Below are 14,517 nucleotides of genomic sequence, written 5' to 3'. Positions count from 1 at the left end.
TTCAGTTAGGACAGCAAACTGAGAATCTAACCTGGTTCTTCATCAGAGTGTTTTTAAACTACTCCCTAAGTATTGCATATAGACTAGGAGAAACTGCTTACACCTGAAGCATAAGTCAGAAAACAACAGTAAGATAGAACAGACACTCGATATATTAGTTCTGTCTTTAATATTAAATGGACATATAGTTATAGATTTTTAGGTGGAAAGTCAGTTTCAATCAGCATTTTAAGAATATCATTCCGTTTTCCTCTGGCGTTAAGTTGTGGAGTCAGCTCTCCTGAACATCTGAAATAAATGTGGTGCCTGCTCTGGAAGATTCTAATTTTTTTTTTATTTTTTACTTTTTTTAAACATCTTTTATTGATTTATAATCATTTTACAATGTTGTGTCAAATTCCATTGTAGAGCACAATTTTTCAGTTATGAATGAACATATATATATTCATTTCTAAATTTTTTTGTTGTTTATTTATTTTGTCTTATTTTTGTCATGGTTTTTAGCAGCTTCACTGTATCTAGATGGGTTCCCCCAGCCCTCTTCTTCTGAATCTTACTTGGCATTCATAAAGTATCTTGAACCTGTGGCTTGTTGTTTCCATTCGTTTTTTTCCCGTAAATCTCCACCAGTATCTTTTCAACTATTGGCTTCTTCCTCTTTCTCTCTTACCTCTCTTTTTGGAATTCCTAGGCATGGAAATTACACCTAAACTAGACTCCTTGTTATGTCCAATGTCTCTCACGGTCTGTTTTGTATCACTCATCCTTTTGCTTCTCTTCCTGCGTCAGGCCAGATGTTTTCAGGTGACCTGTCACTTGGAATGCCAGGCTTATTTATTTCCCTCTTCTCCAGGATTTTGGTTCAAGGCCTTGGCAGCTTTGGCACCTCTAAATTACAATTTTTCCCTACCCTGCTCTGTAAAACAGGGACAAGCAGTAGAGAATACCAGGCTCACCTCTCAACATGTTTCTCTTTACCCCAGGACCATGGCCTCTCAAGGCCTCGGTGTCTCAGTTGCTTTCTACAGCCATCAAACAGCTGCTTACTGATTTACCTAGCTTTTCCATTTGTTCTTGGTTGAAGACTCGTCTGATTTAATGTATTCCATTACAGTCAGAAGTAGACATTCCTCAGAGTAGTCTGTGCTCTTTTTCATCTCTGCCCATCCACTGCGATGGTAAAGCATTTGTATATGAATCTGGAAGCCACATCTACTTCACAGCTCCCTACTTAACTCCTGTTGTGGCTTGAACAATCTTACTTCAAAGAAAGGCTCTAGGTCTTTCTTTGGATTTAGTTCATGAGAAATGTGAAGAAACACTCAAAATGCCCATCTCCCTTGGTCATATCACTGGATCCTGCTCCAGCCAAAGCAGAATGAATTTCTTCAGGAAGTAGGGTGTTTACTGTCTCCCTCAGAGTTTTGGCTCTTTTGTTCTCCAGGTCTTCAGCAAAGCAAAGGACCTTTACTATGTATGGAAATTGTATATTATATGTATTAAGTGGGTCTCCCTGGGTCAGTTTAAAGTAGATATCTTGCTCTGAGTTTTCATTAGCTTGTCCCACTGAGGTGTTAGACCTCAGAAAATAGGATGTAAGTCAATTAGTATTGTATTTTGGTTATATTAAGTAGCTGCTGATTAGTTCTAACTACTGGTTAGTTCTAACTACTGGTTTTACCACACACTTCAAAAGTTGGGTAACTATGTTTGGCTGATAGTAACAGTTCTCCAATTATTGTACAAAATGCAATATTTTTTAAAAGCTAATGGGACAATAGTTCAATAAAACTGTCCAGTTTTCTTTATGCTAAATGGATTTGTAAATAGGAAGTATCTGCTTTTTTCTAGAGCTGGAAATCTATCTGTATTTTGATAGCCTATGATACATTATGTAGTCACCACATTTCTGTAAATATATGTCTATCAAAAATTCCATTGCCTCACCAGTAGTTATTTGTAAAATAAAAGAAAAACAGTAATACATTTATTTACAAAGTGAAGTATATAAGACACTAATCCCAAATTTCTTCTTTAGAACAACACAGGTTTTTTTTTTTTCACTTTGTAAAGCTGATCCCTTTCTATAATCTGTTTCCAAGCAAAATTTATGCCCTAACTTTAAAGCTCTGTAGGGATCCTCTTGACCTAAACAATAAATGGCTAAAGATCAGTGTTGACTGTTTCCTAGCAACAAATTAAATGCTTGTAGACTCTTGATATTCACATGTCTCCTCACAGCAGGAAGTTGTTTATTAAGGTCAAGCTTAATTAACACTTCAGATAATAACAGAGACCCCTAGTCACAGCCAAGAGTTATTCCTGTTAATGTCATCAGGTCTGTTATAGGAAACGGGCTATTTATGATCTCACTCGAGCTACGTAACACATGGAGTTGTCTGCGTATAACCACAGTGAATCTGGTAGGTTTCTCAGAGCTGCATTCGAACTAGCAACTGCCAAATACTAATATAATATTTGACGTAGTGCCAAATGGGTAATTTCTCTCCTTTTCATCTCTCTATGTATGAAGCATTCCATGTGGTGAGACCAAGCACCATAAAATCTAATTCAAAAAACACTTCAAAAAGAAAACGACAAAGGGGTTATCACATGGATAAAATCTATTTATGTGCTACAGTATCTTTTGTTAGATCCAGCACAGACTTCCTTTTGGGGTCTGTCTTTGGCCAAATTTCAATTCAACTGAATAACAGTGGTCTGAAAACAACTTGCAATTTCCTGGGTCCCCAAAATAAAGTGAAATCAAACAACTCAATTTTGATGATGGAAGAACACTTTCTGGCTCCGAAGTAAGGAGTCAAATGAAGTATTAGAAAAAAATCCATTGTGCAACTGTCTACTCTCCAATGAGCCATATATAGAAAAATATTTTTAATCAATCACCTTCACAGGCATTCAAATCCATGCCACTATAACTCATCTACTGGCCAAGAACTACCAAAGATAAAAGTCATTTCTAACAATGTTTATCACAAGTGAAAATTAAAGAAGTCTAAGATAGGTGATCTACGTAAAGAATAAAACACTGCTAAACTTTAATACAGGAAGGAAAGGTAGCATGTAATATATACTATTTTTATATATAAAGTAAGCCCTAAAGGAAATGAAGATGAAACAAAGAGACTAACTTTGAACGATTAATGTACAAACATTTGTTTTGGTTGATGAAATGCTTCTGTATATCAGCTCCTGGGTAGTAGCAAACAGAAACAGAACTTACAAAGAGTTTGTTTTGTTTGTGTGCAAAATTTTCCTTAAAAAATGTGAGCCCTTTTTCTATTAAAAAGTTTAAAGGAACGTAAAAGGATTCATAATTTTTATTGAAAGAAGTCCTGCAGATACCTACACTGAACAATTAAATTTTCCTTCAATGACAACAGTAAGAAAAATAAAGTGGTCTCTTAACAAGTATAGGATTTAACATATTGTTCCTTTTAAACAATTCTTTCCCCTGTATATTAAGGTATTTCTCAACATTTAGAGGGTTAATTATTAAATACAGTCCTTTTCTAATAAGTCTGTAGTAGAGTCTTTTCTTATCAATCAAATCAAACATTTTTGTACAAACGACAGTTGCAGCAGTTAGCAAAGCTTCTGAAATCATTCCTAGCTAAAATTAGTAGTGGGCTATTCTCATTTACAGGGGGAAAATTCCTATGTAATATCTATATAAAATCCCTGTGTAATTTCTATAACTATATTACAAAAATAAAATTTCTGGGCACTGAAATAAAATTCAAATGATATAAACTGAAGAAGGACTGCTATAAATAAATTTTATGCCATGTTTCTCTGAGTCAAAATGAGAATATTCTATTAAAAGTTTGACAAAAATAGCTATGTGGAGGCATCTTTAGGATAAACAGAATGTATAATTAATAGGTTCAGAGGAATAAACATCAATTCAGAAAATCAAGAATATGCCTCAAGTGGAATATTCATCTTATAAATTGGCAATACCCTTTTCCAAGTTTTAATCAAAAAAGTAATGAGAAAGAAATAATGACACTATGCTAGCTGAATACTTATGTTTACTTAGTGACAGTTGTGACACACACAGTATTTTAGGTTCATGAAAGTGAAAACTAAAAACCCCAGAAAAGAAGGCAGTTGATATGAAAGACATATTACCTTTTATTTCATGTTGGCTTGCTTCTCGTCTTCTTTCTAGTTCTTTTCTGTCATAATTCAACCTTTTTAAGCACATAATTCCATACTGTAAACTTGTTCTGTTATAAAAAAAAAAAAGAAGAGAACACATTGAGTTTACTCAGTAGATGATTAAACAGAGTCAACACTATGCACTACTTCTTCGGGCAGCAGGTTAATAAATTACATTTGTAGTCAAATCCTTTAGTATTGGAGGGAAATAACGATTATAGTTATTCTAAGCATACAATCTTTCTAAAGAGTAAAATATATATACATATATTTTCAAAATAAGAAAACCACAGTCTTAAAAATAATCTTGGATCATGTTGTTCATCCATATGTCTTTGTCTTCCATTAGGCTATTTTGACATTATTTGAAGACAAGTGAACATTGTACTCATTTGAAAAAAAATTAAGGAGTCACTATTATGGGGATAAGAAAGAATTTATAAGAAATAGATACTCTCCTTTAGAGCTGATGAGAAAAATAATATAAAGACACGAATAAGTTAAGTAACATCATACAGAACCAAATATTAAAATGAACAGCCACCAACTCTAAGTGGCACAGAAGTATGCGAAAGGAGCAAGTCAGCAGATGCTGAAACTTCGTGTGGAAGGGATATTGTGGAAGAGCAGAAAATCGACTGGTCCTTAAAGGATCAGGCAGAGAAACGTTTATTAAAGGATATGGAGCACCATGAACATAGGATTGCTGATGGAATGTTAAACGTCCAGAGTTGGAAATCCATACTGGGAAGTAAGGAGGAATATGATTTCATATGGAGAATGGGGTCACATTAAGGAAAGTTTGCATTCAGAGTAAGTGTGCAGTATGTCAAGAAGATGGAAAATTACTGGACAATTTTCACGGGAGAAAAAAAGAACAATAAAAGGTTTTCGTTAAAGCAAGAATAATCTGGAAGCAAAATAGGAGTTGGGGAAAATAGGTAATTCTAGGGGACATGGAAATTGGTTTAAGGAATAAACGCTGTCAAAAAAGGATTATAATAAGGACCAAAAAAAGTGTGAAAAGAAAATCCAGAAAACAGAGATGTACAGAGAGAATAAAAAAGCCTTAGTGTTGATATTACATATAAAGGATGTGGAAGATTGTAATAGGAAAAAAAGAATCTCTAGGCTTCAAGAGTCAAGAACATTGATTATTAGTGATTTATTAAATGTTTAGAATTATAAATATAGACACTGGTCAGGCTACCCTTAAGTGCGGGATGCATTTCTAAGCCCTGCATTTTAATAGGAACAATACTGAATTCAAATATTTCAGAATCAGAGGGAAATGGAAAGAATTCTGCATTCATTGCTGTTATGGGCTAAATCGTGTTCCCTCAAATTCTCATGTTGAAGCCTTAATCCCCTGTACTTCAGAATGTGACTGTAATTGGAGACTGGCTCTTAAGGAAGGTAATTAAGTTAAAATAAGGTCATCAGGATAGGCTTTAATCCAGTGTGACTGCTGTCCTTACAAGAAGAGGAAATCTGGACACACAGAGAAGCCAAAGAAGGGCACACACAAGAAAGACCACGTGAGGACACAGAGAAAAGGCAGCTATCTGCAAGCCAATGAGAAGAAACCAATAATGCTGACAACTTGGTCTTTTTTCTAGATTCTAGAACTGTCAGAAAATACATTTCTGTTCTTTAAACCACCCATCTGTGGTATTTTGTTATCCTAGCCCGAGCAAACTAATTCAGTGGGGTATCAGATAATATTGATGTAAAAACCATCATAGACATTAACCAGCCTGAGCTTAAATCACCGGCTCTTGCCTAATTTCTGCCAAGTTTTTATATGTAATATAAAATTGGGCTATAAAGAGGATATATACTACTACAACCATGTCTGCGAGAAGAAAAACTAAGCTGTAAAGACAATGGGATATAGTACGCAGTTGGGTACTACCTGCTTTAAGTCAGATCGAAGCAGAGCATAAAGATGAAGCTTGTGTATTTCCCAGAACAAAAAAGAACTCTGCCATTAGAGTAACTTTAATTTTTTCAAAAATAAGCTTGATCATTGGATTAACCATTTCCACTATAATAATAAAGCAATTAAAAGTTAATCTAGTGAAGAATGGAAAACAGGCACAGTTGTGTCATCAAAAATTCTAGTATTCAAAAGTCCAATACAACCACACAAAATCTGAGAGCCTAAATGTTCAGTGACTGGAAACTCACTACTTTACAATGCATAAAGTAGAGACTAATTGAGAGTGATACAAAGCTGCTTTTCCTATTGAACATAAAACACGCACCCTAGTGTCTACAACTATTTGAACTAGAAAAATACATGTTCATCAGAGCAAATATTATTATTCTATCACCTAATGATATTAAAACACAAGAAAATTTATCTAAAGTCTTCCCTTGCCCAAGCTAAATTTCTTTAAATTTTTTTCAAACTTCCCCCAAGACTTTTCCTACTTCATCAATGAAAGTTTAACATCCATAAATTAATAGTTTCTTATTGTCATCTTGCTACATGGTAGGACTTTTATTGTGCCTACCAATAAACACTATCTAAATATGTCCTGTTATTAACTAGAACTGAGATTTTTGTGTCTACTATAAATCACTTATCTTTTTCACTTGAACTGCTTTTAAATCATGGACTTCCCATCCAGCATTTTAATGGTTTTTAAAAACTATGTTATACTTAGCTCTACTAAATTTAATCCAACAGTGTCAACAATTGTATTAAGATTCAAAATATCTTGATAAAGTTGACTGAAGAATCTCAATTATCATCTCTCTGTCCTAACTTTATGTCATCAACATATATGATTTTTATACTATTTTCATTTCAATCAATAATTAAATATTGGACAGGATGTGAGCAAACAGTTTCCCAAGCCAAAACTGTCTAGACTTATATTTATTAATTTATTACATTAATCAACTATGCATGAAATAATCATAGTCCAGCTGATAATTTTGCACAAAAATTATAAAAATATTAGGCTACAATGTAACATTATGACATTATAACAAGCCTTTTTTATGCCTTAGATGATAAATAATTTGAAAAAAGAATTTTTATTTGCATTTTATTCATCTGTGTTCTTACCATTGCCTCATAACCCATTCAGTACTTTCTCCCCCAAATTAATGTACAAATAAGCAAAAACATTAAAAGATTTATACAAAAACAAAAATGTTCTTCAGAGAATTTCTTCTCAAAATTTTTTCTTGTATAGCCCTATTATGTAACTTATAACCACATATATTTATGGAATTGAAATTGAACTAATTTATTCTTAATAAACAATTTTCTAATATAAAACATACACAGATACAAATCACAAACATGAAATTTCCTAAAGGTCCAGGGGGGGAAAAAGATTTATGTTGTATGAGAATTTTGTACTACATAGCTCCACAAACTTTGGGAATGTAATATGCACCCAGCTCTACATTAGATAATCCCTGTAATTTGCTGCATAAAAATACTTTGCCAAGTAGATGTACACAGATGTTTTGAAGAGCACATTTTCTATATTTCTTAAACATCTCTTTATGTTCAAGTAATATATATACATATTTATTGTTTCACTTTACTCACTCTTCGGAAAAAACCTACCGATGGAAACTATCCACCATTTTTAAATGGACACGGAGATCTTTTTTTGTTAGGTGATCTAACATTCTTGCATCTACCAAGCATTCCATAAAATAACTTCTGTACTGAGGTAACCCCAGGCTGGGAAGCCATTCGTTTCCAATCCACTCGTGGTTCATATCTCCATATGCCAGGGTCTGTAGAAAAACCGGACACTAGAACTGTTTTATAGCAGTCAAGTTTTTTAGCCAATATAATGAGATGGTAATTGGAGGATAGTGCCTATTGTTACAACTGGTATTTAATTGCTATGATACATGGGAACAAAGCAGAAATCATATTCAGCCTCTAAGTATTTGATTTACTTTGGAACAGAATGGAACTCTGGGTACACGTATCATGGTACTTGCATTATTTTCCAAAGGAGTCACATTTTATACAAATATGCCTGTTTAAATTAAAAACATTAGAATGAATGGTATAATACAAATGCTGAGCTTAAAGATCTTTTCTTTGTGTCGCTAGATTTATTTAATTTAACTTATTTTTATCTGTCAGCTAATCTCCATCATTTCCTTCTCTTCAATGCTACTATTACATTGCTGTGATGTAATGGCAAATCTTTATGTGAAAATAGAAACCTCAGTAAATGAACAGAGAAAGGCTAGAGAGACAGAATGTGAAGCTTTCGGTGGGCATTGTTGTTACCTAGTGAAGTATGCAGTCACTAGTCCATAAAAACCACTGGAATCGAGCTTATTTTTAGGAATCAATCAATATAGACTCCGTACTTAAAGAAGTGGAGCATAATCAAAAAGACATAATCTAATTCTTTAATATAACAATATCAACTGATCTTACCAAACATTAGTCATAAAAGCCAAAATGAAAACCAAAATCAACCATCAACTCTAAGGCATTTTTTTAAAAGGACTATTACTCTCTATTGATAATGTTTTCTATTTTGTTCCTTATCAAACAACAAATTCACACTTATAACATGTATTTCTAATGGAAAATCGAGGTGTTCTCTTTATTTTCTGTGTTCTTAAAAAAGATAAAATTCTTATAAAAAATGAAAATCTAACGCAACCCTAATTGACTAAATGTTTAAATGTAGGTCCTAGTAATAACTATCAAAATTTTTCTCTGGTCAAAGTTTGAATCACATTACCTATAACACACATTCATTCCTTGATTATACAACATGTGGAAATGCTGAAAAATGCACAGCTTCCTTGCAAACATAAATGTTCAGAGTACAGACGCTTGGTTCAGACTGCCATCTCAGTAAACAGGAGAGACTTCTGATTTGTAGTCACAAGGCTAACCCATGTCCCTCCAATCTCATTTCTCACATACTTTCCATTATACTTTAAAGCATCTGCAATTCCAAATAAGTTTTTTAAAATATCCCCTCCCCCTTACTTATATCCAACATGAGTGATTCCTCATTGAACATATTTTGGGGTGATTTCCAAGAAATTTAAGTTACAGTTCATTCTTTTAAAGGAGAAAGAAAATTTTCCTTTCAAAAGAGGCCAGGTATGAAATAAAAATCTTTGGTGACTTTAAAAGACCTATGTAGTATTAAACACAAGAAATTCCAATAAACAATTAGCCTAATCTTATATATATTTTTATAATATTATAACATATAATTTTCTTATTTTATATCCTTATAGCCTACTAAATGATATTGTTGTAAAGCATATGAATTTCCTACCTGAGCCCAGCTTCCTTCCTCAGATTCTTTCTGTGTTAGCAGCAGGAAATGATTAATAAAGCAGATAAACACAAATTAATCTCAAATTAATGTAGTAAATTTTTTCCACTAGAAGCAAAATTGTTTGTTATTAAAAATGTTAATTAAGACACAGGCAGATAAACACACAGCTCCTTATTCAGATCCACAGTAATCAGTTCAGCAGTTCAAGGGCAACTACCAAGGCATCTACGTAGTTTCTAGTCAGTTCTAATTAAACACATACACATATGACATACGGAATTTTCATGATACATTTGCTCTAGCCATTCTAAACCTTCTTCAATTCTTAAAGGTGGAATTTTCCAAATGTAATGAGTAATAATAAAAATTTCTGATTATACAAACATACAAACATACAATACACAAATGTGTATACATACATACATACATGTGATGGAGAAATCTTACATAAATTAATGAAGTGGACAAAGTAACTTCTCCTTCTAGCAAAGATTTATGGCAAATAGATTTCAACAACAACCAACAGCAAACAAAACTAAACAAGGCAAAGACCATGCACAACAGACTAAACTAGAAATGCAATTAGCACATGACACTGGCATTTTTATTCATCAAGAGCTAGGCAATCGATTTTTCAAATAGGGGTACAACTGAAAGGAGATTAAAAGAAGTTGCTAAGAATAAAATGCATGTCATGCCCAACTTTGTTACTTTAAATGAAAAATGACTATATACAATATTATACTTTCAAGAACTGACAATTACAATCAGAGTCACCACGAATTTCTTTAAGCCTCTGCTTTGAATGTAAAATGAACAGAACACTTTGCATGGGGGTAGGAGGAGGAAGCTCTGTATCTGAGATGATAAAGTACAAGAAAATAAATGATTATATTTAAAATAAGTATTCAATCTAAACTTTCTATTATAAGTTTAACTGGGCTTGGTAACATGCATTAACTGTGAATATGTCCAATATAAAGTGATATTTGTTATCAAAAATTTCCAATGTTGCAAAATGGGTAAGTGACATTAAATTCTTATTATTTGTATATTACAAATTCTTATATTAACCATATCATGACAATCTAGTACTGCTTCATTTAAAAATGTCTCAGTGCAGTGAAATAAAACCATAATGAAAAGTATTAGTTATCACTGCATATCACTATGTAAACATAACTCCATTACTCTGATCTATCGTCAACAAAATAGCTTCCTTCATCCAAAGAGCAGCAAAATAACTTTTCTTCATGTTCAACAAAGCCATAAAGACTAACCGTTTTTGCTGGAGCTGCAAGATTTTCCATCTCTTCATGGGTCACCCAAACGTTGCCTGAAGGCTAGTGAGGAGGCCCACAGGGGAGCAGTGGGATCCGTGGGACGGAAGCAGTGGTAAAGAAGAAAGGCAGCACCACTGTGAGTTAGCACCACAGTAACACGACAGCTCTGGCTTCTACAGCATGCATGAGCGATAGCATTGCTGGTGTACTCACAGCTCCCTTTTCCTTCTACTTAAAAAGATTAAATAGAAAGAGGCATGCTGTGACACTCGTGGGACAGATTTTAAATGATACTTCTGTACTGCAATTATTAATCAGGAAAAAGGCTTAATCAAAATTTGCATTTCAAAGGTAAGAGGCTATTGGATCCATCTTTTTGAACCATGGAAAACAGAATAAATTTCATCTGTAGAAGAATGTATTTTTTTCTTCAGTAAACAAAGGTACATGTATTTTGTTGTGTTATTACCAATATGTTGTTCACAAAGTTTTGATTCTTCAGTGTCCTTAGAAAGAAAAAAATGCTTGTCAATACCCAAAGCGGAAAGCACTATTATAACCTGTCTGGAAACCAACATCAGCTTTTTGCACATGACCTCTTCCTTTTACAGTTCAGTAAATGTTGTTTTCCTATATTCTTATAGAGAAAAAAAAAGTGAAATGCTATTTTTGATTTCATAAAAGGTATTTTCCACTAAATATTGTCAGAAGTCACAAAACCTGATTTTTCATCAGCAACCTACACCATTACAGAGAAGAACATGATGTAAAAGGAGATTTTCCCTATAGCAGGCACTATTTTATTATAAAGTGTCATTTGCTTATTAAATAAAACGACGCATGATATTTGTTTTATACACTGAATTACATACAATTTCTAAACCAAAGTCCACTTAGTAACATACAGATCACTGGGAACCACTTTCCATGAAATTCCACCATTTCACTGGGAAATCTTTATGAACATTACAACGTTGTCCAAGAACATCGATCTACAGTTACGGTGGAATTTGTATCTTACGTATTGCTTGCTACTTGCTTTGTAAGGGGTCTAGTTTTAAAGAGTTGGAATAGTAAAGTTGATACCCTGACATAAGTCATCCCCATAATTCTCTCTGGTCTTTTCTATTAACACATAGTAAGTACCATGTTGGCTTATCTTCTATTATAAATAATGCAATTTAATATAATTTAAAAAATAACTACATAGAAACTAAATCGACTATAGTTTAATATGAGATAAATCTCATGTATAAGAGAATTACTCATATACACATATATTTGAGTAACAAGACGGAGTTGAGTGGTAAATATTCATAATTATAAATAAATCATATGGGTATACAAACCCCAAATGATAAGCATCATACATTATGTATAGAATTCTCCTACTGTTTTGGAATTTTGAGGATATCTGAATTTTTCCTTTAAGATAAAACTGTGCACACCTGTAAAATAGATTCAGAATACAGCAATCATCCATGTCATTAAAAGTCTCTCTCTTCTGTTCTCAGATTCTGGAAATGGTGCTCATTATGAACAGAAAGTTGCATATGAATATGTGAATCATTAAATCATTTGGCAGAAATTGCTTTTATTGGCTTTGTGAGGAGTGCACTATGCTAAAGAGAACATCCCACTCATCTCTCATATCCCACCATTTACACTGTGATGACAGTGCTTTGCCTGAGTAGCTGTAGTTTGTTCCAAGTGAGCTTCAGTGGCTATTACCTGAGAGGAAATTCATTTAAGCCAGACTTGTTTTCTATAACGATTTCTCTAGATTCTACCTTGATTGTGAATCCAAATAATGAAGATTTCCTTTCTTCTATAAGTAAATTGACCAGTATTACCTCATACTGGAATACATATATGTATATATAATCTCTTTCATAGGTTAAAGTCTGTATTTGCTCGTCTATCACCAAACTCTGGGGTAAGCAGAATGCTGGAAGCTAAGATTTTATCTATATCTTTACATGCAAAATGAGTATACATCCAGGGCAATTTTCTAAAGCATGGTTGGCAAATTTTCCAAAGATGTAGGTTAGTTGTTCATTTTCACTCTGCAGTTATACTTGTGAAAAGAACTGCCTGTTGTAGAACCTTGTAAAATAATCCACAGAATGACTTCCACACAACCCAATCAATTCAGCATGGGCTGAGGTTTTGACAAATTCGTTTTATAAGCAAGCCCATGTGTAGTAAGTCAATTATTCAGAATTCTTTCTTTTCACTACTAGTTTAAGTGACGGAACTTCCTGGGGAAGTCATTAAAGGGGTGATTTAGAGCATTTCAGCAAAGAGTGCATCTTAGAGAATAGCTGGAGTGGGATGCTGTGAGCAACCAAGGACACCGGTGCCTTGGGTCTGAGAATGAAGTGCAAAAAACAGCTTTGAAAAGCATAAAAGACAAGAATCATATGTGGTTGTGGTTTTCTAAGAGCCACTTGAAAATCATTTACTCACTGCCCTTGGCAGTCTATGCTGCAACCCCTGGTAGACATTTGTGTGTGTGTGTGTGTGTGTGTCAAATACCATCTGAGTCTAGCAGATGATTTCTAAAATTTTAACTATCTGGAAATTTACCAAATTACAATCAAGAGGTTTGAGTTCTAGCAACACCACTTCTCAGTAACTACCCTAGGACATTTCCTAAACCTTTCTACATTTTAGATTCTACATCTGTTAAGTAGGCTAAGACTATATACTCCTACTAAGAACAATACTGATAATATACAATTATGATGTAATATATTCTGATACGGGACTGGGACTAGGATGATGTAGGTGAGGTGTTAAGGGGGCTAAATTTAAGGAAGCACTCACTTTCAGGACCATGCAAGTGCAAGATTAGTACTAACAGTGAATGCCTCCTTAAATTCTGTATTTGAGGGGCCCTGCTAGCCTCACCTTAGTCTCGATGAAGTAGAATATTCAGATAGTATTATCAAATGAAATCTAGAAGGAAAATTCCTAAAGGATGCCAAGAATTAAAGCACTTACCTAATTAAATCATTTTGGAGAGAGTTACGATATAAAAATAAATATTAAAGAGTTTAAGGGATAACTTCATGAAAATTTATTGGGGGAAAATAATTAACTCTCTTGCTGTCAGAAATACAAAATAAGTAAAGCAGCTAGACCTCAGAATAATCCTAAACTTCACCTAGCTGGAAGTAACTTCTGTTACTACATAGATCATTCTGAAGTATTTTTTACTTTATAATTGAGTTATAAAGTAAATTAATTTGAAATTTAGTTTTCATATTCAAAATAACCTAGACCCCACATTTCTCCCTTATCTGAATTTATGTATCTCAGCATAATAAGAGGAAAATTATTTCTCATTGTAATAAGGCTAGTTTTACACAATTATATTTCACCTTATTTACATTAAAGGTTGAGGCTTAGGAGGCTAGTAATAATGAAAAAGGGAACCAGAGCAGATTGGAAGAATGCTGGAAAAAAGAATGAAAACTCGCAGAGTGTAGGCAGCAGCAGAGTGCACTTGTTAGGAGCATAGACTATAGGGCAAAACCACCTGGGGCTGTGGCATTAGAAAAATCACTTGACCTCTCTGTTTATCAGTTTTTCTCATCTGTAAAACAGATATCATAAAGGTACCCATCTTATAGTGTTGTCATGAGTTTAAATGAGTTATTGCATGTAAAGCACTCAGAACAGGTTCTGACACTTAGTATTCCACTGATGTTGGCTGTTACCATAATTTCATTAGAAATTTTGTT

At 33.6% G+C, this 14,517-nt stretch overlaps 1 protein-coding gene across 2 annotated transcripts in view; it reads right to left on the bottom strand.

Moving 5' to 3' along the window:
• The window catches only part of PPFIA2 (PTPRF interacting protein alpha 2), a 391,656-nt gene that overhangs the window by 9,067 nt on the left and 368,072 nt on the right, over window positions 1–14,517 (bottom strand). For both annotated transcript variants that reach the window (XM_072973329.1, XM_006197860.4), the window contains exons 24-27: window positions 10,766–10,828; window positions 9,483–9,512; window positions 7,778–7,971; window positions 4,156–4,253 (exon numbers count right to left, since the gene is read on the bottom strand). In XM_072973329.1, coding sequence (XP_072829430.1) covers window positions 4,156–4,253; window positions 7,778–7,971; window positions 9,483–9,512; window positions 10,766–10,828 — 385 coding nt within the window. The remainder of the gene's footprint in view (window positions 1–4,155; window positions 4,254–7,777; window positions 7,972–9,482; window positions 9,513–10,765; window positions 10,829–14,517) is intronic.

This window comes from Vicugna pacos, chromosome 12 (assembly GCF_048564905.1).
Source record: "Vicugna pacos chromosome 12, VicPac4, whole genome shotgun sequence".
NCBI lineage: Eukaryota > Metazoa > Chordata > Mammalia > Artiodactyla > Camelidae > Vicugna > Vicugna pacos.
This window is presented reverse-complemented; position numbering and strand designations above follow the sequence as displayed.